This window comes from Aspergillus mulundensis (assembly GCF_003369625.1).
Source record: "Aspergillus mulundensis strain DSM 5745 chromosome Unknown scaffold_11, whole genome shotgun sequence".
NCBI classification, from domain to species: Eukaryota; Fungi; Ascomycota; class Eurotiomycetes; order Eurotiales; family Aspergillaceae; genus Aspergillus; species Aspergillus mulundensis.
In genome coordinates, this window is record NW_020797899.1 from 449,471 (window position 1) to 475,777 (window position 26,307).

A 26,307-nucleotide genomic window follows, 5' to 3' on the forward strand; every position below is an offset into this window, starting at 1 on the left:
ATGGAACATTTTGACTTCGGTGATTTGCATAGATTGAGTTCAGCGAGAATTTCACGCGCAATGTATATAATTAGAACTGGGATTATACATGTTTCTACTATTTGCCTAGCGAAGTAGCTGATCGCATGGCTCTGCGATTTCCGATCCTATCGGTAAGTGTAGGAATATATAGTTAGTAGCTTGGACCACCAACCACAGTAGTTGGATCGATTGACAGGACAACCGGAGAACTCCACTCTTATCTCTCTCACATAAAGTATACCAGACATGATGACTGCGGACAAAAGGTCATTCTATCATTGACTGTGAGTACATTGAGTATACTCTAGGAAACAGCTTCCGATGGGGGAGCAATCCGACTTGAACAAGCCGCTCTAACTCGAGCACAGTCTCCACAAAATGCTGAGCGGCAAAACAACAGTCACGTCTTGAGCAAGCTTCCAAATCGATTACCCAAGGACTGATTATTCCATGGCATCTAGACTGCTATAGTCTTTGTTATATGGCGGGCTCCCCCGGGGCCGGGGATCCCAATTGCCTAAAGCGGTTAGGCGCGGGCTCGCTTAAATTTGTGTGGCTCGCCGCCGATTCCCAACGCCGCTGCGGCTACGAATCCTCACAACGGGATTTTCCAACCAGGCACCCTTTTACGGCCGGCGATACCGACGTTCTTATACCCCGCGAAAAGTCGACACGCCGTTTCACCTGGCCAACCGCAATCATGTCGCGCTTTTTCTACGGCAACGACAGCGACAGCGACACCAGCGGCTCCGACGAGGAGGAGCTCTACAGCGATGACGAGGTCGAGAAGTCCGAGGAGGAATCTAGCGAGGAGGAGGACGCCTCTTCGGAGGAGGAGTCCTCTGAGGATGAGGACGCTGGAAAAACCGGTGTCAACCGTTTCATGAAGGATGTGAGCGACAGCGAAGAAAGCGAGGAGGAAGATGTGGTCAAGGTCGTCAAGAGTGCGAAGAACAAGCGACTGGAGGAACTCGAGAGCACGATCAAGTTGATCGATAATGCCCAAAAGATCAACGACTGGGCGGTTATCTCAGCAGGTGCGTGGATTCGGATTTTGGATGACTTGCGCTTTTTGAGCCGTGAGATGGAGCGGGGAAATGAGTTTTGGTACTAATGAGATGCTTAGAGTTCGATAAGATGAACCGTCAGATCGTCAAGGTCCTCCAGTCCGGCCCCGTTCCCAAGATTTACGTCAAGACCGTTGCGGACCTCGAGGATTTCGTCAACGAGGCCGTCACCAAGCAGAAGTCGTCGAACAAGAAGATGAACGCTAGCAACGCCAAGGGTTTCAACGCCATCAAGCAGAAGATCAAGAAGAACAACAAGGAGTATGCTGCGCAGGTCGAGAAGTACCGGGCGAACAAGGATGGCTACATGGAGAGCGAGGATGAGGAAGAGAAGAAGAAGCCCGCCCCTGCTGCCCCTCGCCTGAGCAAGCTTGAGCGCGTTGAGGCCCCCGCTGCCTTCGCCGGAGACGACGATGGTTTCGCGACCGTTGGCCGTGGCGGAAAGACCCTCCAGTACACCCCCGAGAGTATCCTGAAGCACCTCCGCGTTATCGTCGAGTCACGAGGAAAGAAGAACACCGACCGTCTCGAGCAGATCAAGACCATGGAGAAGCTCCTGGAGGTGGCCCAGACCCCTTACCAGCGCATCCGTGTCTACCTCACCCTCATCTCCACCCGTTTCGACCTTACTACCACATCCACCGCTGCTTACATGAGCGTCGACCAATGGAAGGCCGCCGAGCAAGAACTGGCTACCCTGCTTTCCGTTCTTGAGACGGAGCGCAACTACATCGTTAGCGAAGGTGCCGAGGAGTGGGAGGACGACGAGAAGCAGCCTCAGGTTGCCACTGGCGAGACTTTCTACATCCCTGGAAGCATCGTTTCATACGTCGAGAGATTGGATGATGAGCTCACACGGTCTCTGCAACACATCGATCCTCACACTGCCGAATACATTGAACGTCTGAGTGATGAGAAGCAGTTGTACGCTAACCTTGTGCGAACTCAGATCTACGTCGAGGCTCTCACAAGGATGGAGAAGACGGATCAGCGCCAGGACAGCCTGAACCGGGTTGTTATGAGGAGACTTGAGCACGTCTACTTCAAGCCTTCTCAGGTTGTCACAATTTTGGAGGAGGGCACAGAGAAGGCCCTTCCTTCCGAGCTGGAGACTTCCATCACAACCCGTGGTAACACGGACGCCCTGACCCTGGTCCAGACGCTATGCAACTACCTTTTCAAGAACAGCGACGGTATCCTCCGGGCGCGTGCTATGCTGGCTCAGATCTATTTCCTCGCTCTTCACGACCAGTACTACCGTGCTCGTGACCTCATGCTCATGTCCCATTTGTCCGAGAGCATCGCCAACTTCGACGTCAGCTCCCAGATCCTCTTCAACAGGACCCTGGTCCAGATTGGTCTGTGTGCCTTCCGCGCTGGCCTTATTTACGAGGCCCAGAACACCCTCTCCGAGATCTGCGGTAGCGGACGTCAAAAGGAGCTTCTCGCCCAGGGTATCATTCTCCAGCGTTTCTCCACCGTCTCCCCCGAACAGGAGCGTCTCGAGCGTCAACGCCAACTCCCATTCCACATGCACATCAACCTTGAACTGCTCGAGTGCATCTACCTTACTTCCAGCATGTTCCTTGAGGTTCCTCTGATGGCCCAGACCTCCTCTTCCCCCGAGATGAAGCGCCGCGTCATCTCCAAGACTTTCCGCCGCATGCTCGACTACAACGAGCGACAGGTCTTCACAGGTCCCGCTGAGAACACCCGTGACGGCGTCATCATGAGCGCCAAGTTCCTTGCCGCCGGCGACTGGAAGAAGGCCGCCGAGATGCTCAACTCCATCAAGATTTGGGACCTTATGCCGCAACCAGAGAAGATCAAGGAGATGCTCTCCCAGCAGATCCAGGAGGAAGGTCTCCGCACATACCTCTTCACCTACGCCCCCTTCTACGACAGCCTCTCCATCTCCACCCTGTCAACGATGTTCGAGCTCTCTGAGAAGAAGATCGCCGCTATCATCAGCCGCATGATCTCCCACGAGGAACTCGGCGCCGCCCTCGACCAGGTCAACGACGCTATCATCTTCCGCAAGGGCGTCGAGCTCTCCCGCCTGCAGTCCCAGATCGTCACCCTCGCCGACAAGTCCATGAACCTCCTCGAGGCCAACGAGAAGACCCTCGAGCAACGGACACAGGGCATGGCCAATGCCTTCCAGCGCGACCAAGGTGCTGGTGGCCGTGGCGGCCGCGGTGGCCGAGGTGGTGGCCAGGGTCGTGGTGGACCCCGATTCCCTGGTGGAGGCCAGCGCCGGCCCGGTGGTCAGCAATTCGGTGGTGGTGCATTGGGTGGAGCGATCAAGGCATAAATAAAATAAGGTTGTTTTATAATGGCATGTCTTTTCTTTTTTCTTTACTCATGGTAATGTTCTTATTGGAATATGACACGTACGATCATTCTTTGCTCTTACGCGTGATGTCTGCTAGAGGAGTTAACTGAATCTCTCATTTCATACACCCGAAATTACAATATCCGTAGCAGCGAAGTAAAAACCGGCCTTTTCTAATCCAATAGAAAACAGGAGCTTGAAAGTTTCATAATTATTTATATGTTGTGGATATGCTCCTTCTAGGCCGTCTGTTGGTTGGCAGTGAATTCGAGCCAGGTTTGATGCAGACTTCTATCTGGCACTGGATCACGAAGAACCTCGTTGGGCGTGGATTTCCTCCAGCACGGCGAGATGTTGGAGTTCGTCAGCCGCCTATGGCGCCGCATACCTCTCGCCGTGAGACTAGTGACGCCGCTTAGAGGTTGTTTGAGGGGTGAGGTCACGTCTTGAGACAACGAACCAGGTATCACCACTCAAGTAATGATATATCGCAGCAGAGATCGGAGCGGGTATTAGTTGGAAAAAAACAATAGGCCTTAAGAGCATCAGCCCTCATCAGCATCTTCAAGGAGGCCCTGGGGCGACCAGTATTCCTTCTCTGCACATTGTAGATCGACCCAAACTAGTCCATCTGCCAGAAGATCATCCATGACAGTTTGTGCGCGAGCCTTTTCCCACTTTAGATTGATTTGTAACATTGAGACACTGACGTAGCCCAGAACCTGTATGACTTCGAGTACAGTGGATTGGTCGGTATTCAACTCCTTGGGTATCGAGCGGATATATTGCTTGTTGCCGACGAGGATGATAGAGAAGCCTGAGCCTAGTGGTTCAAGTGACTTAACAGCACGGAGGACGTCATCGCTGGAGTTAAAAAGTCGTCGTTAGCTGATGTATGTTTGTAGCTTGAAGATTCCGATTTGGGCTGCATACTCCGTAACCTCAAGTCCACTTCCAATGGCCTTGCCCTTGCCGACGCGCTTCCGGCACTCCTCAACACCAAGCAAACCGCCATTCTCACTTCGCGTCTCACGGCATAGCTCAACCACACGGACAGCAACCTCGAAGTAGAAATCATTCATGTCACCGCCCATAATCTGCGTCCAGAAGGATGCGCTGTCGCCCAGGGCCTTGCGTCCATTTTTGCCTTTTACGTTGCTAGCAGCAAGGGGGTCGACGCCGATGGCATTACACATACGGGCGAACTCTGCGCGGAACGTTGGGTTGGACTTGATCGTTGAGCTATGTTCTAGGGCGAAGTTGTGAAGGAGGGTCTGGAATACGGAGAGCTGGGTCTGCAGCGAGGAAGTATGCGTTGAGCGTAGGTTTGCGCCATGGTTTGCGTAGGATTGTGTGGCTTGGGAGCGGTTTGCAAAGGCGCCGAGTCCAACACCCCTACGAGAAGCCATGATGATCGTCTGTAGTACGGAGAGAGCGGCGTTGCGGGGTCCGGAGGCCGTGATGATGCCGTTGAGCCTTATCGGAGGGTATCAGCTGATAAGAGCAGCCCTACTGATAAGGGCAGAGCATCCGAGTTGGGACTAGGCGGCATTAGCGCGGACCTAACCGCCTACGGCTAGTGCGCTCTCGGTAACCCACAACGACTTCTTCTTCTGAAATTTCCGCTCCTCGACTTCTTCCCATCGACAGCTTTCGCCAACCGCCCAACTCGCGAACTCAACGGACCGTCGCAATGGCCTCTACCGCTACGTATGTTGCTATTGAACTCTTCCTTATGGGTTGATTCATCCAATGAGCCTGCAAGGTTCGGTTTATAGTCGTCCTTCTCGCTGGAGATGCTCCGATCAGAAATGGTCGGGAGGCACCAGCTCGATCGTTCCCGCGACCTTTTCTCGCCTGGCGCACGCATCAATGGAAACGTTGGAGGCGGTACATGGGACTGAGAATTGGGATGGGGTGTTGAGGTTGAAAGCGCAATGCCTTCTCCTTGAAAACCATTGTTGAGAGCTATCGTTGGCCATCTCTGCCCTCGCGGGTCTGGGAGGTCTAACAGCAGCGTCAACATTACCTTCCTGAGCGTTATGCTTGGGGTCTTGTCGGATGAGGCTTGCTACGTTCATACATGACTGCGAAGGTCACTGCTGAAAATGGGTGATTAGTAGCAAAGTCTGTTGAACCACCAACCTCACCGATTAAAAAAATTCTGTCGGGTGTTCTACTGTCTTTAGCCTTCAGTCTGAGAATGTGGCGCTGTAGCCGCAATTCTTTCACTCGGCGGAATTGCTCAAACTTGTGACGGACTATACTGACCTTCGCAGCACCGTCCCCACCCAGGACCAGGTCCTCGTCCCTGAGACCCTCCTCAAGAAGCGCAAGAGCCAGGAGCAGGCTCGCGCTGTTGCCCGTGAGGAGGCCCAGAAGAAGAAGGCCGTGAGTACACCTTTTGCTTTCTTTTTCTTCCTTCCTTTGCAATACGGTGATGACACCAACCATCACGCGACTAGATTACCAGTCGATGCTGTCGCTTTGTTAACCATCTTTCGGGGCTGAGAATATTGCTTCATGCTTTTTTTATCTTGACTTTCTGTACTGGCATTCGCTAACTCAGAAATTCCAGGCCAACAAGGAGAAGCGCGCCGTCATCTTCAAGCGCGCCGAGTCCTACGTCCAGGACTACCGCAACGCTGAGCGCGAGAAGATCCGCCTTGCCCGCGTCGCTCGCCAGGAGGGTAACTTCTACGTTCCCGAGGAGCCCAAGCTGATCTTCGTTGTCCGTATCAAGGGGTAAGCATTTCACCTGGCAAGACCATGCAGCTCAGTGCTAACCATTCGCAGTATCAACAAGATCGCTCCTCAGCCCCGCAAGATCCTCCAGCTCCTCCGTCTCCTCCAGATCAACAACGGTACCTTCGTCAAGCTCACCAAGGCTACCCAGGAGATGCTTACCATCATCAACCCCTACGTTGCCTACGGCTACCCCAACCTGAAGTCCATCCGTGAGCTCGTCTACAAGCGCGGTTACGGAAAGATCAACAAGCAGCGTGTTGCTCTTACCGACAACCAGATCATCGAGGAGCACCTCGGCAAGTACGGCATCGTCTGCATGGAGGATCTGATCCACGAGATCTACACTGTCGGCCCCAACTTCAAGCAGGCCAACAACTTCCTGTGGCCCTTCAAGCTCTCCAACCCCACCGGTGGCTTCCGCACCCGCAAGTTCAAGCACTTCATCCAGGGTGGTGACACTGGTAACCGTGAGGAGAACATCAACGCCCTCATCCGCCAGATGAACTAGATTTGTTCTTCTCGGGGATAGGCGTCGCGGTCTGGATTTATGCCTTAACGGTCTGAAGTCCGAGTTGAAAATATAAAAGCTTCTAGCAGTTATGATTGTCCACGTTATACCCTTCAGCGTTTGAATTGTAGTCATTTTTACTTACATTCGCCCTTGATCCGCGTAGTCTCGTAGCTTGTAGTCATTTAGGTTGCTCACATCTCTCGTTCCCTGTCCTTGTAGGCATTGTGCCCTTTATGCGTTTTTCATCCTAAACTGCTCAACCTACCTCTTTCCTGGTATCTAAGTTCGAGACTCATCGCATGAACTACGCTTTGAACACGCGTCATGAACTTCGAAACCAAGCGAACAGGAACTCATGGTCTTACTTCTTGCTGCTGATTATTCTCTCCATCAAAGTATATCAATGTCTTGAACTCGTAGACCTAGCGGAAGAGACTGAGGACTCTATATATGTTCGCATATGTACTCCGGAGATCGGCAATTATATATATACCTATGGCACGACGCACACACCTCTACCCTATATCTTGACAACCTCCTGCACCCGCCTATTCTTGTTCACAATCAACCTAAGCTGTTTTCCCTCCCACCCCTCCGGTGATGCATCTGCAGTCGTTGAGTGCGGAACCGGCTTGAATGCCCCTGCGCGGAGCGTCTCGCTGTAGAGTTCATATGAAGGGTAATCTGTGCAGTTAGTCTCGCTTCATCGGTCATGAATCAATATGTGGAAGACATACAGCCATCAACAAAGTGGTTGACTTGTTCCTCGGTCATTCCGATTCCTTTCGTGGCTCGGAGTGTCCGCTCCTGCTCTTGCCGCCAGTCGTAGACGAAGTAATTATCTTGGGCGTCGCTGCGATATTCTAGTCAGTATCAGGACAATCCTGGGTCGGGTTGAGAAAAGGAAGCATACATATGTATTAACGCATCCAGCTGGCTGTAGAAAGTGATTAGCTCGCGCCCACCAAACTCAATTCGAATGCAAGACACTCACTCGGTCAAAACATCGTACCCCTTCAACGCCTCATTGACCTTCCTCACATCCTCAAACCGCACATGCCCCAGCCTCCCCCTATACCCCGGATCGCTCTCCTTCCGCCTAACCGCATCTTCCCATTTCCGCCGCAGCACATCCTCATCCCACGCCCGGAAGCCCACACTCCACCCCTCGAATATCAGAACCTTGATCTGCTCCTGACCCTCACCATTAACGGTCTCCCATTTCGCGACGGGGACACGATCGCCCTGCCCGCTGAACGCCGACTTATCGTACTGCGGGATCTGCGTCTGCCGGCCGGCGCGCAGGGACGCGAAGACCGATTGCGCGAGCGGGAGGTCGTGTGTGCCTGGTTGGCCGCGATGTTGGAGAAGCGGGTTCGTTGGGTTGTTCTTTGCAAGGGACACTTGGTCTTCGTGTGTGAGGTAGAGGTCGTCGAGGGAGAGGGTTACGACTGCCAGTGAGTATGGCGGGGAGCGGAGGGTTGCGTTGAGGGTTGAGACCTGCGATTGTTGTTAGGAACTGACCTTCCGCTTTCTATTGAGGGAAGAGATTAAGAGTAGTCATACCAGAACAGTCTTCCCAGCACCCTGGACACCATTCAGGCCGAGGAAAAACGGCGGGGTATTGGCGGGGTCGTCGCCGTGCTGCGCCTGGTGCGCTTTCAGGCGCTCGAGGAGGAACGGGATGCAGTGTTCGGATTTGTCGTCGAAGATCTCGGGCATCTTGGCTAGAATGTACAGAAACTGTTCTAGAAGAAAAGGTTCGTGTGGGGATGAAAGTTGATATACCAGTGTGTCTCGTCGGGGGAAGTCCGACCGGGCGGACTTTGTTTGTCCGGGCTGGGGAACTGGTGTGGGGATGGGCTGGGTTTCGCCCGAGAAATCTTCACCCTGCTGTATACATCTGCCGGGATTTAAGAAGATCTGGACGCTGTATTGTTGAATGGCAAGTCAGCTCTTTTGCACTTGTCTGCTGGTGATGGCCTGTGCTGAGATAGGTACTTGATCTGGCAATCTGTTTGTGTGCGGGGTAGACTACAGGCCTGCACGGCACCATGGACGAACTGTGTCTGTGTCCCCCACTCATAATATTTTCTTCTCAGACCAACCGTCACTGCTTTGATGCGCACGGCCCATACGAGAAGCCCACCGACCAGGTCCACGTTGCTAGCCTCACGAGGCCAGATGCCTTTGCTCGACTCCTCCCGTTCGGACTAGGCTGTATTGCCTGAAGACGGCATCGCAGTCATTGTCGCCAAAGCTATCGAGCCTATAACAGAAGATCCCACGTCTCCTCTGCAAGGACGACAGCCCAAAGATAAAAGAGTGGCCGGCAATGAGGGGGTACTGGCGTCTCGTCGAGTCACACTGGCCTGCTCGAAACAACGCTCGGCAAGGAGAAGGATATTGACCATATCGACTGAGTCGTCTAGTCTACTAATGCTACTATAGAGGACGGGACAAGTGATAACGCGCAATTCTCGACGACGCGGGATCTTCTGCAGTGACACCGACACCGACACCGACAGCGCAGCACACGGCACGGCACGGCATGGTATCCTGTCGTCGTCGAATTCTAAACCGCGCGGGCACTTTGGGAACCCGAGAGCTCGGAAAGCGTTCCGATGGACCAAGACAATCCTGCAATAATACCGCGGGGTTCTAGAGTCTGAATAGAGACTCGTCAGTGTCCAAAATAGCCCGTGTGCGGCTGGCCGGCCGCATGCACCTTTTCGTTGCTGCGGCGCGCCCGCAACGTCGCTACTTTGGACGAATCGAACAACAGGCGGCTAGGCTGCTCGACACGATTGGGCTGCGTTAAGTAGGCAAGAAATGATGATTACGGAAAACCGCGTCGCCGGGTATGCAGGTTGGGTAGAAAAATGTGAGGCACACGTGTCAGTGTGTCACAAAGGGATATTATCACGTTTGAGATTATCCGGATACGAAGAGCTCGTTTGGCTTTGGCACTCGGGGTCGGGAAGAAACAAGACTTTCGGGTAATTTCCGACGGGCTGGGCGCCGATGCGATGGGTCGAGTCCAACTGTCCAAGACGGAGGATGCAAAACGCCAGATGGTCATGGCGTCTGGTGGGCCTTTGTCGGTCTACTCTCTGCCGAGTAGTTCTTGGTACTTTTTGCAAACTTCAACGGCGGTTTCAGATGAGACATCGTTATATTGACGTCGTAAAGGTATGTAGCATTGGGATTTGGGAGGGATTTGCAATCACAGGCACACAGCACATATGACAACGGCCATGAATACCTCCGCGGCGCTATTGGACTGAGGTTTCTTTGCCCTGGAATACTCCGTAGACAAGATATTGAGGAAAAAGAGTGTATGAAAACAAAAAGCTCGGATCTCTCTTTGAAAGCACAAAAGTATAGACTTAGATCGAGCATGCAGTAACCGGAGAATCTCGACATGCTGCCCTGCTTTCTATTAGACTTTGGCTCAACAGAGAACGCATAGAACGGAAACGACCGACTGATTTTGATACATGAAAAGGCTACATAAACATCAGTGATTCCGTCAAATAAGCGCTGTAACCAGTACAAATAAACCCCAAATCTAAAAACGAAAGCCCTGCCAGCCCATAACGCCATAGAAAATGCCGGTCGCTGCCGCTGGGACACCTCCCGCGACACAAGGGGGCCCCAATGGTTCTCCAGATGAGCCCTTCACAGCCTGACAGCCCCGTCCTGTCAGGCGAGGTAAGCGATACATTGCAAGTTGCGACCTCTCGTCGCAGCCATGGCTATCATTCGATTCATTCCGTCTCTCATAGGGAGACGCAGCTGGAAAATAAGAAGACCCTCAAAAAATAAAAAGTGCGGTCGGCCCGGCGTCGCGGGTTCCGCGGGCACCATTCTCAGAATTCCCATTTCGCGACTCGCAATTTGCATGGATGCAGGCCGGGGCGGGGCGAATAGTAATGGGTGGATGGCGCATTATTAGGCTGGTAGATCGGACCGACTTGTCAGACTCACTCGTAGGCGTCGGTCGGCGGTGGGCTTGGCGGGCGGAGGGCCAGGCCAGACAAATCAAGTTCAACACGTCAAGGACATTCGAAATCGGGAACGGAGGGGGTCGAGACTCAAGCCGAACCACGAATGAGCACGAATCATGTTCACGACCTGATGGCGGTTCGTTCCGTGGGTGCCCGCCCCCGCCCGCAGGAGGAGGCCGACGCTGACACCGACACCGACACCGACCCAAAGTAATCCGATTGCGTTGCGCCCACGCCGCCGCCGCCACCCAGGATAATCGACGGGGTAAGGGCGCACCCGGAGCCACAGCTGGGTGCGTATTTCTGGAAGCGGGCGAGGATCTCCTCGTTGGGGTTCTGGTAGGCGTAGAAGATGGCGGTTTTGCAGGTGTTGTCGCGGACGGAGCAGCCGGAGCCGCAGTCGTTCTGGAGCAGGAGCTCGACGATCTCGGGGGCGGAGCCTTGCGCGGCGAGGTGCAGGGGGGTCTGGCCTGCGGAGTCCTTTGTGAAGGCGCTGGTGCCGTAGGAGAGGAGTTGGTGGACGACGGCGGTGTGGCCGTGGAGGGCGGCGAGGTGCAGGGCCGAGCGGCCTTCTGGGTTGCTGGCTGTTAGGATGGAGGTGTTGGTGCGGTAGGCTTGCTCGAGGGCGAGGGTGTTGCCTGTTGCGGCGGCGAGGAGGAAGGTGAGTTGGAGGTCGGTCATGATGTAGAGGTGATGTAGAGGGTGATGAGGAGATGAATTGGTGAAGATGGAAGATGGCAGGTGAGGATGGATGGAGGACGGCGTCGGCAGGCAGAGTCAGAATCAAGTCAGAGAATTTGGGTTTCGGCGAGGGAGGCCGATTGGTCTTATCTTCCTCCGTCCGGCTGGCTGTGTCGCAATCCCGGCCAGTGTCTGCTAGCGCTGAGGATATAGCTTCATGCTACGCCAGAGTAGGGAGTAGTCTCAGCAGAGTCACTCGACCAGTTGCCGTAGTTGGCCACCCGCACGGCGCCCTCGACTCGAGTCAGGCAGAATCCCCACCCTGGAGAGACTCGGCCGGCCCCCAGAGACGGTTCCGAACCAGATGCAGACATGCGCTAGAGCGAGTCTATCTAGTCTGCAACCACTCCTACTGCGAGTTTCTGACACGGTGATGCTGACAGCCTGACACTGACAGCGGGGGAATTCCGGAGAACTCGCCCATTTCCGTAAAGATCCGGCCCGCGAAGCTTCTTTGAGATCCACTGATCAGTAGAAACGACCCTCTAGAATCCGTGGCTAAGCGGGCTGAGTAACGAGTTGGTAGAGGGGATTATCTAATCGGAGAAACTCCTTGCTTCGTCTTTGCGATGCGTTGATAGGCCACAACAATCGAAGCATCTCCTACGACTGGGCCCGGGTCAATCCGGGTTGGGCTCTTTTAACCTATTTGAGGACATGACAGTTGTATATGATTCAGCAGCACAGCCACTAGCCTGGATTGGTGACTGGTACGGAGTATACGACGCGGGTGATGCCACTAAAGCAGAACTAAACGATAGCTGCTGCCACTACAGTGCTAAGCCTCCACGTGCATCATTCTTGTCGATAGTTGGTCGGAAGAGAAAACAGAAAAAAAAAACCCAAAAAAGGGTTCGGAATTCTGATCGTCAAAATTCCGGGCCTTCATGGTGTCGGCATCCTCGTAGTGACTTTCTCTATCGAAATTATCTTTCTCGTTCCTTCCTTCATCTTGACGCTTATGTATATCGCACTCAGAAACCGGAAGCCGTAGTTAACGGGTAGATAAGAGATGTCAAGTTCAAACTCCACACACCCCGGGCACTTCCATGTGCCGGACTCGGACGGTGCCATCATCTTGATGCTGGGGGCGGTCGTCTTCTTGACCTTCGCCCTTGGTATGATGTCGCAGGTAGGTTTCGCTTGTTAATGGACGCTTGCGCGATAAGCTAAGAATCTGCGTCAGCTCTGCGAAGTCCCGATCCTGTTCTTCATCAGAAGGAAGCAATACTGGTACGAAGAAGACGATGATCTCGATCTCGAGCAAGGCCTCGGCCAAACCGCACTCAACCACAGAATGTCCGAACTCGAGGCTGAAACTGGCGCGCCCCGCCGATCCCGACCCCGGCCCCGACACCGATACTCTGACCGGGAACCGCACCGCGAACTTGGACCTGAATCCGAATACTCTTACGAGACGCCATCCCGACCGACGACGCGGTACGGAAGCATTCAGCAACACATGGTAGAGATGAACGGGATCCGGAAGCTTGTTCTTGTGGTTGACATTGATAAATACAATCGCGGTGAGCCGAGTGAGGCCTCGCCGGACGAATATGCGGAGTGGTTTGAGAGATGGCGGCAACAACAGCAGCGGGAGGCCGAAGAAGCAGTTTCTGACGAGCCTTTGGATGAGGGCTCGCCCTTGCTGGGGCCTTGGCCGTGATGATGCTCTGCTCGAGCGTGTGACACAGGCTATATTCAGCGTATTACCCCAACGAAATCCAACCTAAAATCAGTAGAAGAGACCTTTATGCGCTGGGCACCGCTCAGGCCGGTCTTAATTGGCCGCAGCCCAGAGCAAAGGCGCATTTGATAACAGGTAGCGAGTCCAAGTGTTCTATCCCATATGGAGGATCTTGAGTCGTTACACGGATCACCTTTGCCAGAGCAGCAAAGAAGTTTCGCATTGTGATGTTTCACAGCAAAATGTCGCTGCCAGCAGCGGGGTTGTTACTAGGCACGCGGAGGTCTGGGGCAGTTCGAGGTTGGACGGAGGGTATGACCTATTGGTGTATATAAGTTAACGATTAATGAAGCCGTTGATGCTAAGCATTGCCGAATGCTAAGCTTTGGCCCTTGGCACTATTCACTAGTGCAGTGCACCTAGCAGTAGTGGAGGCCGTGCCCGCGGTGCCCTGAGCGTCCGGATCCATCACCATCCATTGACCCCTGTCGAGCTAGTGCAGGAAGGCGCCTCCAAGAGTTCATCTGTCCAGGATCCTCCAAGCCCGGGGATAAGGACCCGGAAGGATCCGTTGGGGCGTCCCGGATTTCTGGGTTGGAGACACGTATTTCGATCCGGAGAAGCCACGAAAGCTCATCTGTTCTGCAGCCCCAGAATAAGGGTCCGGAAAGATCCGTTGGTGGTACCCCGGAGTTTGGTTCGAGAACGTTTCCCCTTAACTACGTGCTGTGGACCTCAGCTGAGCCCCATTCAGGGTTGTGAGGTGCTCTTGGTTCAGAAACGAGTATACCCAACATGAAGAGCAAACCATTGCCAATCATTCCCTACCTCAAAGTCAGACCAAGATTTTGAGGAGCCAGGATCATAGTCTAATAGGAGATGTAGGGGAGTCACATACCCGTAGCATACGAAGACTATGGCGTCTGCTTTTAAAGCCTTCTCACACCTGTATTGGCCAATATTTCCGACCCTCGGGAAAGTGAGCAGCTAGAACATTCAGATAATCCCCTGCCGACCCGCGTCTGAGAGCATCCGTGGCCAAGTTGCTCATAATCAAGTAGCGGGTCTCCGCAGTTGAGTAACTTGAGTTGACATCAGCGTACCAGCACAAATTGACCATGAAACACAGTGTTGGCCGGCGGTGACTGGTTTCCAATATCGCGACGCGCATATTCTCCATCAAGTTGGCTTGAGTCAGGTCAGATGGGGACAGCCGTAGATTGCTGTGCTCAGCAAGAGACTGAAGCAGCCCCAGGAGCGAGGCCCTTCATGATTTCTGCTTTCGCTGCCGGCGAGCGAACGGAGCGTCTGCGCGAACTCCACATTGACATTGACGCCGCCTCTGAACTGCGAGATTTGGCGATTCTTGCGTCTTATTAAGTACAGATCAGAGAGTAAGGGCGCACAACGCGGTACACGAGAACATTCTGAGATCCATCATACAGCGCCTGGCCAGTCGATTCCAGGGTAGAAGAGACGACGTGGAAACCCAATTTTAGCAAGGGATCACGGGGTGATTGCCGGCTTGGGACATGGCCTTAATCGAGGCCGATAGGGGCATAGCAACTGATCTATGTAGCACGGACAGCTGTTCAGTGAGTAGAAGATGGGAAGCTTTGACCAAGTTGACCAACTGACACTGACAGATACCCCACACTGCGTCACCTGACTCAGGCCGGTTACATAAGACGACTCGGTGCTCGGATCACATGAACGACGCTAACCGTTTCGGGATCACAGCAAAGAGACGGCGACCGCGGAGGAACGCGTATGATCCAGTTTGCCAAATATTGGAGAAGGAGAGAAGAGTCGACAGTAAGAGCTGACGCTCGGCATGTGAAGCCGCGACATCTGCCATGCTCGGCGGCAGCGCGTGGGCTCAGAAGCACCGAGCTTGGGGTCAGCCAGATACCTCGGCTCAAGCGACTCAGCTTGCCGAGCACGGCGACCGTCATCACTTCTTCTCCCCAGATTCTCTTTCCTCTCCATGATTCTTGATCCCGCTTCTCCCCAGACCACTCTTCTCCTTCAACCTTTCCTTGAATAGTTTATTATATTTCAGTCCTCCCTTACTTCTCTATTCTCTTCTTCCGCTCATCCTCCACCCACTCTTTCGTCCCCTCATTTCTTTCAGTCACCAACATGTCCGAGCTGCGCTTTGACAACCAGACCGTCGTCGTTACAGGCGCTGGTGGTGGCTTGGGCAAGGCATATGCTCTTTTCTTCGCCTCAAGAGGTGCAAATGTCGTGGTCAACGACCTAGGTGGCTCTCACAAGGGCGAGGGCGCGTCGAACAAGGTGAGTCCGTCACATGCAATCCGGCTTGCCGATAATCTCTCGGTTCTAACTCGCGCTCTTTGTAGGCCGCCGATGTGGTCGTCAACGAAATCAAAGCTGCTGGCGGCAAGGCTGTGGCCAACTACGACAGCGTCGAGAACGGCGAGGGAATTATCGACACAGCTATCAAGAACTTTGGCCGAGTCGATGTCCTCATCAACAACGCCGGTATCCTGCGGGATGTCAGCTTCAAGAACATGAAGGATCAGGATTGGGATCTGATCTACAAAGTACACACATACGGTGCATACAAGGTGGGAACTGGTTCTTCTCGCGTTTTGGGATTGGTAGGCTGATCTTCCAGTGCGCGAGAGCTGCTTGGCCGCATTTCCGGAAACAAAAGTACGGCCGTATTATCAACACCGCCTCGGCTGCTGGTCTATTCGGTAACTTCGGACAAGCAAACTATGCTGGTACGCCGCATACCGACTCGAGAAGCAAAGCAAATAGCTAACAAATCAGCTGCCAAACTCGGTCAGGTCGGATTCACCGAGACCCTCGCAAAGGAGGGCGCCAAGTACAACATCATTGCCAACGTCATTGCTCCTATTGGTATGTCAGCATTCTCTCGTTCTGGGCATTGCTAACGTTAGCAGCCGCGAGTCGTATGACTGCTACCGTGATGCCCCCAGAGGTCCTGGAGCTCCTCAGGCCCGAGTGGGTTGTTCCCGTCGTCGCCACTCTGGTCCACTCATCCAACACCACCGAGTCCGGTTCGATTTTCGAGATTGGCGGCGGCCATGTGGCTAAGCTCCGCTGGGAGCGTGCCAAGGGTGCTCTGCTGAAGACCGATGCATCTTTGACGCCTGGCGCTATCGCAAGAAAGTGGAATGAGGTCAACGACTTTTCGAAGCCCGACTACCCCACTGGACCCGCCGACTTTATGGGACTCCTAGAGGATGGCTTGAAGCTCCCTCCTGCTCCTTCAGGGCCGGAGCCAGAGTTCAAGGGCAAGGTTGCTCTTGTTACTGGTGGCGGTAACGGGTACGTTCATTAAATCCAGATTTATGCCTAAGCTAACCGCGTTAGTCTTGGCCGTGCTTACTGCCTTTTGTTCGCCAAACTCGGTGCCAAGGTTGTTGTTAACGATCTTGTTGACCCTGAGCCCGTTGTTCAGGAGATCAAGAAGGCGGGCGGAGAGGCCGTTGGAAACAAGGCCTCTTGCGAAGATGGCCCAGCTGTTGTCAAGACCGCCATCGACACCTACGGACGTATCGATATTCTGGTCAACAACGCTGGAATCCTGCGCGACAAGGCCTTTACCAACATGAACGATGACCTCTGGAACCCAGTTCTCAACATCCACCTTCGTGGAACATACAAGGTCACCCAGGCTGCTTGGCCTCACATGCTCAAGAAGAAGTATGGCCGCATCGTCAACACTGCTAGCACAAGCGGTATCTATGGCAACTTCGGCCAGGCCAACTACGCCGCAGCGGTATGTTCCTCTATATGTTGTATTTTGCATGTGAGCTGACAAATTAGAAACTTGGTATCCTCGGATTCTCCCGTGCTTTGGCAATTGAGGGCGCCAAGTACAACATCAAGGTGAACACCATTGCCCCCAACGCCGGTACCAACATGACCAGAACGATTATGCCCGAGGAGATGGTTCAGGCATTCAAGCCCGACTACGTCGCTCCTCTGGTGGTTCTGCTCTGCTCCGACATGACCCCTGAGCCCTACTCCAGCAAAGGTCTGTTCGAATGTGGTAGCGGTTGGTTCGGCAGCACTCGCTGGCAGCGCAGCGGTGGCCACGGTTTCCCTGTTGACGTCAAGTTGACTCCCGAGGCTGTTGCTAGCGAACTAGCAAAGATCATCAACTTCGACGACGGCCGTGCGGACCACCCCACGGACATCCAGGCCGCCAACGAAAAGGTCATGTCCAACTTCAACAACCGAAGCGGCGGCAGCAAGGAGGGCAGTGGCAGTGGCAACGAGATCCTGACCGCGATTGAGAGTGCCAAGAAGGCAACTACTGAGGGCACCCCCTTCGACTACACCGAACGCGATATCATCCTCTACAACCTGAGCTTGGGTGCCAAGCGCACTGACCTGCCTCTGGTCTACGAGAACAACGAGCACTTCCAAGCCCTTCCCACCTTTGGTGTCATCCCCTGGTTCAACACTGCCACCCCGTGGGACATGAACGAGATCGTCAAGGACTTTTCTCCCATGATGCTCCTCCACGGCGAGCAGTACATGGAGATCCGCAAATTCCCCATCCCCACCGATGCCAAGACCAAGACCTACCCCAAGCTCATTGACGTGATCGACAAGGGTGCCGCCGCCCTGGTTGTTGCTGGCTTCACTACCAAGGATGTTGCCACCGGCGAGGATCTCTTTTACAACGAATCCACCGTCTTCATCCGCGGCAGCGGTGGCTTTGGTGGCTCGCCTAAGCCTACTGCCAAGCGCCCCAAGGGCGCTGTCGCGGCATACAAGCCTCCCCAGCGCAAGGCCGACGTCGTCGTCGAGGAGAAGACTTCGGAAGACCAGGCCGCGCTGTACCGTCTGAACGGTGACCGCAACCCGCTTCATATCGACCCCGAGTTCAGCAAGGTCGGCGGCTTCAAGACTCCCATTCTGCACGGCCTCTGCTCGCTCGGTGTCTCGGGTAAGCACGTCTTCCAGAGGTTCGGACCCATCAAGAACCTGAAGGTTCGCTTTGCGGGTGTTGTTCTACCCGGCCAGACTCTCAAGACTGAGATGTGGAAGGAGGGCAATACCGTTCTTTTCCAGACTACCGTTGTTGAGACGGGCAAGCCGGCTATTTCAGGCGCCGGTGCGGAGCTGCTGGAGGGTGCCAAGGCTAAATTGTAAACTATGGATGATGATATGGGTTCCAAGGTTGTATATAAATGATTAGCAATTTCTGTTCTATACATTTTGCTCTTGTTTCTTCTTTAGGCGGGTAGTTCATGCTTAGAATGGTATGCAGACCCCCATGTCTGGTTCCCCGTGAGTGGCCTGCTTCCCTGGCAACAATATGTGGAAATCGTTCCATCCATGTCCTTCAAAACATTGCCCCGAGTGGCATTCGCAGATGCCCCCTTTCAACCCGTCCCGACATCCACTGCGGGCGCCATGCGTGATGAGTGGACTGCTGGTGGCAATGCCTCCTGAATAGCACTGCAATCATACCTAGGTCGATGGAGTGGAAGGGTAGTACCCTAACGAGTTTCATTCAGGGTATCTGCTCCCGACCCCCCTGCACCTCTTTCCTATCTTTCACATGTACATCGGCCCCCGCGCTCTTCTCCGCGGCCTTCTCGCCCTCCCCCTTCCTCCCCCTTTCACTCTGAACCCTTTTCCTCCCCTCCTCCTTCAGTACCTCTTCATCCCCCTTCTCCAAACAAACCTGCCTAATCAGCGCGCCCGCGATGCAGAATGCAACAGCCGCAAGGGCAGCCCCGATCATGAAGATGATCCGGAACCCGCGCTTGTACGCTGGTATCAGCAGGCTCCGGACGTGCTGCGCTTCGGTGTCGGAGAGGGTGCTAAGGTATGCTGTTGGGCTGGAGAGGAAGGACTTTTGCGCTGCTGGTGGGAGATGGAGGGGTGTTAGCGAGGCGACGAGGAGATTGTTTATGATTGTTTGCGCGACTGCTAGGCCGAGGGTTCCGCCTAGATTGCGGATGAAGCTATCCGTGCGGATTTTGGTTAGCAGGATGTTTTTAGGTAGTAGTGAACATGCAGGAATGGGGCGTACTTCCGGAAAGACGTCACGACAGCCATGTCGCGCCTTGAGACGCCGGCTTGGATGGCAATCAGCGCCCTAAACAATCATCAGTATCCGATTCTTCGCGAGCATGTTGAATGGATGGATAAATGGCGTACGGCTGCAATGTATTCCCTACACCGACGCCCGTCAGGATCCCATACCCGATCTGCTTTCCCACGCCGGAGTTCTCGTCCAGCGTTGAGAACAGGCCCAGCCCAACAGCCCAGACCATCCATCCGAACAGGATGCACTCTCTGTACCGGCCGACCCGGTGCACGACGAGGCCGGAGAGCGTGCTGCTAACGGCTGCCAGTCATCAGTGTCAGCAGCACAACCGAAGACTCGAAAGTAGGAAGGACAAGAAACATACTCTGCATCAAAGTAACAGGCAAAAGCATAGCGCCCGCCCTAACAGCCCCATACCCAAAGACCACCTGATAGAAGCTCGGGATATAGTAAACCTGGACTAAAAAGTTCCACCCGTTAATGAACATCGTCAGACACGCCCCATCCACAATCCCGCTCTTGAAGATCCCCATCGGCACAAGCGGGACCCTGGCCCCCCTCCACTCCCACAGCACGAAGAAAACGCAAACCGCAAAGCCGATGGCAATCGTGCACACTACATGCGCCGAGTCCCACGCATACTCCCCGCCTCCCCACGTCAGACCGAGCAGGAGCACCGCCGTCCCCGCGAGCGCTAAAGCACCACCAACGAAATCAACAGCCTTGACCTTATCCCTCCAACCCCCCTGCACCTTCCGCAACGGCATGAAGAAGAACACAGCGGCCGTCGCAAGCGCCGTAAGCGGGAGGTTCAGCCGGAATATCCACCGCCAGCCAGTGGGTGAGCTAGACGACAGCGCACCACCGATGACCGGGCCTATTCCGTTCGCGATGGCGACAACAGCGCCCAGGATGCCTTGGTACTTGCCGCGCTCGCGCAGGGGCACGACGTCGCTGACGATCATCTGTGCGAGTGTCATGAGCCCGCCGCCGCCGATGCCCGTGAAGGCGCGGAAGACGATGAGTTGGGGCGCGGTGGATGCGAGGGAGGATGCCAGCGAGCCGAGGAGGAAGATTGCCAGCCCGGTGAAGAGGACGGATTTGCGGGACCAGATGTCGGAGAGGCGGCCGTAGAGGAGCTGGAAGGCTGTTGATGTTCTACCGTGCGCACCGGGAGGTCTCTTGTTAGCAGTGGGGATAGAAGGGAGGAGGGAGGAGGGAGGAAGGGGGGAAGGCGTACACGAAGTACGCGCCTGAGATCCAGGCGGCTTTGTCGTTGGCGTGCAGGGCGTTGGATATGATGGAGAGGCTTGCTGCGAGGGTTGTCTGGTCCATTAGGGCTATGAGGTCGACTGTTGAGCAGGCGAGGAATATCTGGTGGCGTTAGCTGGGATGGCTGGCTGAGGGGAGGGAGAGTACGGTGATGATTGTCCTCCTAGGGACGTAGTTGGTCTGCTCGTTGAAGACATGGGAGGGAGATGCCTCGAGGTCGGAGACTGTGCTGGGCTCGTTGGAGTCATGGCGAGAGGCACCCATCTTCAACACCTGGACTGTCTGATTCGATCTCAGGAAGGACCTAAGAAGCAGAATGACAGTTATAGGACGCCTAGACTCCTGATCTGGAACTGGCTCATAAATCCATCCGGCACTGCAGTCCGACACCCTCCAGCTGGGCCAACCTTGGCAGTCCCGCGGATCGACGGGCGCAAATGTGCTCAAACAGACTCAAAGGTCCTCACCACCGTCTCAATCCCTGTCAATCAAGGACCTTGCGTCTCGGATCGGCCTCGGACCCTGTGGACTGAGTTTGATCTTCCGGTCATCCACCTCTGCTGGCTAGCACGCGGGATGACTTTTTGCAGCAGTGCTCATCACGTTAGGCCACTTGCCGCTGGGATAAACGAGCGTACGTATTTCCATCTCCAATTTGATGCAACGGTGGCAGTGGATCGGCTTGGCTGGTTTGCTTGTTGAGGAAGAGGACGGCGAGGTTGAGAAGGAGACCTGCAGACTTGGAGGGTGGACGTGGGGTTGCACTGAGTGGTGGTATATATGGCCGTGCCCTCGTGGTCATCCTGCCTGCAAGTGCTTTTTGACGCATCTCGCGCATTTGCAGACGCTGTGCAGCATGCCCAACTCTAACGAACTCAATGTCTACTTGGGTCAGGACTCGCTCAAGAAGTACTTTGACCCGGACTCGCAGCCACCACTGCCCCTGGTCGAACTCCCTGAGTACCTGAACCCCTACTACAACGATGGCGTCCGGATCTACGCAAAGATGATGACGATGCATCCTGCCAACAACGTCAAGGCTATGCCCGGTGCGTCTCCCCATAGCCCCTAAGGAATAAGCTAACCGAACCAGCAATGAACATGCTCGAGTCCAGCGTCACCCCCGGCAAAACCAAGACAATCATCGAATACAGCTCCGGCTCAACCGTCATCTCCATGTCCATGATCGCCCGCGTAATGCACGGCATCACCGACACGCGCGCCTACCTCAGCAACAAGACCAGCGACGCAAAGCTGAAACTCATGCAGTTCTTCGGGCTTAACATCAGCCTCTTCGGCGGGCCCTCGCAGCCAGAACCATACGACGAGCGAGGCGGGATCCAGAGTGCGCGCCGCATGGCCACGGACTCAGACGCTATCCTCAACCCCAACCAGTACGAGAACGACAAGAACTGGCAGAGCCATATCCGCTGGACGGGGCCGCAGATATACAAGCAGCTTCCGGCCATCACTGTTCTCTGCGCGGGAATGGGGACGTCGGGGACTATGACCGGCTTAGGGACGTACTTTAAGCAGCTTAAGCCGGAGGTTCTGCGGTTGGGAGTTTGTACGGCGCCTGGGGATCGGGTTCCGGGGCCGCGGTCGTTTGCGCTTATGAGGCCCGTGGAGTTTCCGTGGAAGGAGGCGGTTGATGTTATTGAGGAGGTGAACTCGTATGACTCGTTTTCGCTTTCGCTGGACTTGTGTCGGGAGGGGATTGTTTGTGGGCCGTCGTCGGGGTTCAATCTGCAGGGTCTCTTCCAGATGCTGGAGAAGCGGAAGAAGGAGGGTACCTTGGCTGAAATTGCTGGGCCGGATGGTGTGATTCATGCTGTCTTCCTCTGCTGTGACTTGCCGTATCAGTATATCGGCGAGTACTTCAGCAGACTGGGAGACGAGAAGTTCCATCCCATCAAGAATGAGGTCGGTCCCATCTTCTTTCTATCCTCGCTCTACTGACCTTCCAGAACCTAACGAAAGTCGACCTCCACCGATACGACGAGAGCTGGGAAAGATCGCCCATCGTCCTATTCACGCACTTCTACACCTCCCCGACCTCGCACAATCTTCTCGACAACCTCACCCTCCGCCCGGATACCTGCGTCCTCGACCTCCGCACCGCGCCAGATTTCGCACACTGGCATCTCCCCGGCTCCGTCAACATCCCGCTGAAGTCTCTTACCAGCCACACACCTAAAACCTTCTCCAGCCCCTCCGTGCTAGAAGCACAGTGGCTAGAGCTTGAGTCTCTACTGAAAGAGCAAAGTGTCCTCTCTTCACTCGGAACCCAGCATGTCCTGGTTATCTGCTACCATGGAGACACGGCGCGCGTAGCGACGAGTGTGCTTAGAGCACAGGGTATCCAAGCCGATAGTCTCCGCGGGGGATACCAGGCGCTGAAGGACCAGGGGCTCTGGGGGGACAGAGGGGTCGAAGAGGTTGGGAAACACCATGCAAAGAAGCTTGAGGCAGCGGTTCCGGCTGTGCCGATTGAGCTGGCGAATTGATTAATTGTATGGTTGCTGGGACGTTTAATCAAGCCTTTCTAAGAGCGTGCATTCTTCCGGACTGTGTCGGACGCATTCCTACGTGCACTCCCCACCACTCCTGGCGGATGTAGCACCTGTCTGTAGCTTTTCTCGTGGACGAAGTGGAAGAGTGAAGTTGTGTCGTTTTTGCTACCGTATGTCTAGAGAAGCGCCAGCCCTAGCGTGGCAGTTGGCAAGTCCAGACGCCAGAGGGCTGTAATGTCAAGCCAATGAAACTGGACAAGGAGACAAGAGACGACGAAAAGGAATCTGCTTCAAGAAGGAACCTCATTAATCCGGTTCCGCTGTCTCCCGGTCCTCCGTCCGTCCCTGCAACCATCCCCGAGGCCACCACACACACAATCCATCCAATCTCAATCTCCAGCCCGCCCTCGAAGAAACATCGACCTGGAACTAGACGTCCAGAGCATTCAGAATCAGTTCATGATTACACCAAAAAAGAAAGCAGTCTGCAAGCAACGCACTGGCCCGACACTAACGAAAATGTGCTCAATTGCCCTCACCCCATCGGGCCCGCACCAATCAGCGTCCATTCCAGCCAGCCCATGGACCCGGCCTGCCATCTGCTGCATCATGTCTGCCAAAAACGTGGTTGATGACCTTTGCTCGGCTCCTATAAGTCGGTGCTCGTGCTCTGATCGGCATGTCGCTGTTGCTGGTGCTGTTGCTGTCGCACAGCTCGTTCAAGTCGTACTCATCGGACCTGGTGGTTCAGGTAAAGGCCCGCCATCATGGACCATATGAATGTGAAGACGCCCAGACACAACTCCATGGAAATGGACATGGATGAGCCAAGTGGCATTCCCTGGCTCGATAGTCCGGTCATGCTGCATTCCTCCCGCGCGGATACGTGCAAGTTGACGCCCGAGCAGTGCGCTTATCGGAGGGGGCACTGGCGGTACTGGTACGATTTATCCTCTTTCCCATTAGCCTAAAGAATTGGGGATTGCTGACAGTATGCAGGTACGAAGCCGACCACGTCTACGCACTCAACACTGTGTATTTCCTCTGTGCGACGGTCGTCGTCTTCGCGGTCGCCCACTTCGTGTCGAGGTATGCTCCTGCCCGGGTACGGAGGAGCCCGCTATGGCAGAAGGCCACTGCCGTCGGGCGCTTTCTGTCGTATAGGGGCTTCCGGATCCCTGGGTTGGGATATTGGGCTGCCAGTGCTGGGGTTGCGGGCTTGATTGCGATTGGGGCGGTTTTCTTTTTTGGTATGTCTACCACTTATTCTTTCTACACCATAAGGTCGACTGGAGGGAAATGCTAACTGCCGTAGCAATGACCCTCGGCCCTCGCCCATACTACTGGCCCAACACCGACGAAGTCTCATACGGCGGAAGTCCGCCTATCGCGACCAGGGCCGGATGGATGGCCGTCGCCCTGCTGCCGTTTGTACTGTACGTCTTATCCTGTCATCACGAAAGCACATACTCATAAATGATAGAGCCCTTGGCGCCAAAGCAAACCTTATCTCCGCCTTAACGGGCGTACCTCACGAGAAGTTGCAGGTCTTCCACCACTGGACCAGCTATGCGATGTTCGTGTTGGCCCTTGTGCATACCTTCCCGTTCATAGTGTACAATATTTCCAAGGGCCAGATGGTATCCGAGTGGAAGAGCAGCGTTGTCTACTGGACGGGCGTGATAGCACTGGTTGCGCAGGCTTATTTGACGTTTATGAGTTTGCCGAGTATACGGTGCGTACCCTTTACTCTCCTCAGGGTGATCGAAGCTGATAGGAGCAGAAACCGGTTCTACGAGTTCTTCAAAGCAACGCACTTTTTCGTCGCGCTGATCTTCATCCTGTTCTTTTTCTTCCACTGTGACTTTCGGTTGACGTCTTGGTATGTCCTACCTATTTCCCTCGAATCCACCCTAACCAACCTACTCCAGGGACTACTTCATTGCCGCCGGCTCCCTCTACATCTTCTCCCTCAGCGCCTCCCTAATCCGCACACACCTCATCAACGGCCGACACAGCGCAACACTCACGCTCCTCCCAAGCGGCCTCCTCCAGATCAGAATCCCGACGATCCTCACCTGGACTCCCGGGCAGCACGTCTTCATCCGCTTCACGAGCGTTAGCAATGTCGGACTCCACGCTCTCACCTCGCACCCTTTCACCATCTGCTCTGTATCCCACGATATCGCGCAATCAAAGAGAGCGAATGAGATGATGTTCTATCTTAAGCCGAAGAACGGGATCACCGGGCGTCTTGCGAAGATCGCATCCAAGGCCCCTGGAAAGAGGCTATCGGTTCTCCTGGAGGGTCCATACGGTGGCATTGAACCATCTGTCCTCGATCGCTCAGAGGACGTGCTCATCATCTCCGGCGGCTCGGGTGGTGGATTCTCACTGGGTGTTTTCGAGAGCGCTTTGCGCACAATCAACCAAACATGCGGATGCGCCGATGACAAAGATCCAGGAAGAAAGAGTATCCAGGTAATCTTCGCAACACAGACCGCCGACGTTGCGGCCTGGTACCGCGATGAGATCGAGGCGCTGGCAGGAATCTACGGTGTCGATGATGTGAACGTTGACGTCTCTATCCACGTTACCTCCGCATCTCAACCACCTGCATCAAAGCAAGCCATCGCCGCCATCGACACAGAAGCTGACGTCGAAAATAAGCCCCTCCCATCAATGCCAGTCTCGTCCACAGAAGCCCATCTGGAATCGAAAACCGCGGCGGCGGCAGAAGACGCGATCATCCCTATCTCTTCATCCTCCTCCTCATCTACATATGAGAAAGGGAAATCGCTCAGCACACCAACGACCTTCCACCAAGGCCGACCGGATCTCCCCTCTATTATCGCCGACGCTGCTAACTCCAGGAAACGTGTTGTGATCTACGCGTGCGGTCCGGCGTCCATGCTGCATGATGTACGGAATGCGGCTGCGGCTGCGCAGGAGGGGATTCTGAAGGGTAGTGGTGCTGGGGAGGTTTATTTGCATTCGGAGAGTTTTTCGTAAGTTGCACTTCCCTAAATTTCCTTGGATAGCTTGCTAACTCGTTCAGATGGTGATGGGCTTTACCTACGTGTATTGTAATGGCGGTGGTATAATATGAAATGTCACCGCAGCCGAGATATATAGCTTTCTAGAAGAGGTATATCCGTGTACGTTGACCTAGGCACTGTTAGATATCTACGCTTTTGGATAAAGAAATGATAAGATATACATGATATTCATATAATGCTAATATTGTAATACATGAGTTGAGTTTTTTTTTCCGTCCGTTTTTTCCCTTTTCCGCCTTTTTTTTGGTCTTTTTTGTTTTCTTTCTTTCTTTTTCT

At 54.4% G+C, this 26,307-nt stretch overlaps 10 protein-coding genes across 10 annotated transcripts; 6 read left to right on the forward strand and 4 right to left on the reverse strand.

Annotated features, from left to right (window-relative positions):
- Positions 1 to 721: 721 nt before the first annotated feature.
- Positions 722 to 3,402, forward strand: nip1 (translation initiation factor eIF3 core subunit c; the record flags this gene model as incomplete). The annotated part of the gene is made up of 2 exons (XM_026751076.1): positions 722 to 1,058; positions 1,148 to 3,402. 2 exons carry the CDS (start codon positions 722 to 724, stop codon positions 3,400 to 3,402), a joined length of 2,592 nt encoding a protein of 863 aa, XP_026600162.1.
- Positions 3,403 to 3,968: 566 nt separating this feature from the next.
- DSM5745_09061 (ESCRT-II subunit protein SNF8) lies at positions 3,969 to 4,832 on the reverse strand (the record flags this gene model as incomplete). The annotated part of the gene is made up of 2 exons (XM_026751077.1): positions 3,969 to 4,287; positions 4,357 to 4,832. 2 exons carry the CDS (start codon positions 4,830 to 4,832, stop codon positions 3,969 to 3,971), a joined length of 795 nt encoding a protein of 264 aa, XP_026600163.1.
- A 284-nt stretch (positions 4,833 to 5,116) lies between these two features.
- On the forward strand, positions 5,117 to 6,679 carry DSM5745_09062 (60S ribosomal protein uL30; the record flags this gene model as incomplete). Its single annotated transcript, XM_026751078.1, has 4 exons — positions 5,117 to 5,133; positions 5,703 to 5,814; positions 6,002 to 6,168; positions 6,220 to 6,679. 4 exons carry the CDS (start codon positions 5,117 to 5,119, stop codon positions 6,677 to 6,679), a joined length of 756 nt encoding a protein of 251 aa, XP_026600164.1.
- A 523-nt stretch (positions 6,680 to 7,202) lies between these two features.
- Positions 7,203 to 8,404, reverse strand: DSM5745_09063 (TDA10 family protein; the record flags this gene model as incomplete). Its single annotated transcript, XM_026751079.1, has 5 exons — positions 7,203 to 7,366; positions 7,420 to 7,535; positions 7,596 to 7,619; positions 7,677 to 8,182; positions 8,249 to 8,404. 5 exons carry the CDS (start codon positions 8,402 to 8,404, stop codon positions 7,203 to 7,205), a joined length of 966 nt encoding a protein of 321 aa, XP_026600165.1.
- Positions 8,405 to 10,812: 2,408 nt separating this feature from the next.
- Positions 10,813 to 11,373, reverse strand: DSM5745_09064 (ankyrin repeat domain-containing protein; the record flags this gene model as incomplete). Its single annotated transcript, XM_026751080.1, has 1 exon — positions 10,813 to 11,373. One exon carries the CDS (start codon positions 11,371 to 11,373, stop codon positions 10,813 to 10,815), a length of 561 nt encoding a protein of 186 aa, XP_026600166.1.
- Positions 11,374 to 12,445: 1,072 nt separating this feature from the next.
- DSM5745_09065 (uncharacterized protein) lies at positions 12,446 to 13,099 on the forward strand (the record flags this gene model as incomplete). The annotated part of the gene is made up of 2 exons (XM_026751081.1): positions 12,446 to 12,565; positions 12,620 to 13,099. 2 exons carry the CDS (start codon positions 12,446 to 12,448, stop codon positions 13,097 to 13,099), a joined length of 600 nt encoding a protein of 199 aa, XP_026600167.1.
- Positions 13,100 to 15,262: 2,163 nt separating this feature from the next.
- mfp (putative peroxisomal multifunctional beta-oxidation protein (MFP)) lies at positions 15,263 to 18,280 on the forward strand (the record flags this gene model as incomplete). Its single annotated transcript, XM_026751082.1, has 7 exons — positions 15,263 to 15,418; positions 15,484 to 15,711; positions 15,762 to 15,870; positions 15,920 to 16,009; positions 16,054 to 16,441; positions 16,487 to 16,895; positions 16,943 to 18,280. 7 exons carry the CDS (start codon positions 15,263 to 15,265, stop codon positions 18,278 to 18,280), a joined length of 2,718 nt encoding a protein of 905 aa, XP_026600168.1.
- Positions 18,281 to 18,644: 364 nt separating this feature from the next.
- On the reverse strand, positions 18,645 to 20,723 carry DSM5745_09067 (putative MFS drug transporter; the record flags this gene model as incomplete). The annotated part of the gene is made up of 6 exons (XM_026751083.1): positions 18,645 to 19,101; positions 19,170 to 19,235; positions 19,298 to 19,487; positions 19,552 to 20,345; positions 20,428 to 20,561; positions 20,607 to 20,723. The coding sequence occupies 6 exons, from the start codon at positions 20,721 to 20,723 to the stop codon at positions 18,645 to 18,647; spliced, it is 1,758 nt and encodes a 585-aa protein (XP_026600169.1).
- Positions 20,724 to 21,315: 592 nt separating this feature from the next.
- Positions 21,316 to 22,966, forward strand: DSM5745_09068 (putative cysteine synthase B; the record flags this gene model as incomplete). The annotated part of the gene is made up of 3 exons (XM_026751084.1): positions 21,316 to 21,508; positions 21,553 to 22,382; positions 22,427 to 22,966. The coding sequence occupies 3 exons, from the start codon at positions 21,316 to 21,318 to the stop codon at positions 22,964 to 22,966; spliced, it is 1,563 nt and encodes a 520-aa protein (XP_026600170.1).
- Positions 22,967 to 23,739: 773 nt separating this feature from the next.
- DSM5745_09069 (uncharacterized protein) lies at positions 23,740 to 25,984 on the forward strand (the record flags this gene model as incomplete). The annotated part of the gene is made up of 6 exons (XM_026751085.1): positions 23,740 to 23,912; positions 23,972 to 24,222; positions 24,288 to 24,408; positions 24,456 to 24,707; positions 24,756 to 24,854; positions 24,904 to 25,984. The coding sequence occupies 6 exons, from the start codon at positions 23,740 to 23,742 to the stop codon at positions 25,982 to 25,984; spliced, it is 1,977 nt and encodes a 658-aa protein (XP_026600171.1).
- Positions 25,985 to 26,307: the final 323 nt, after the last annotated feature.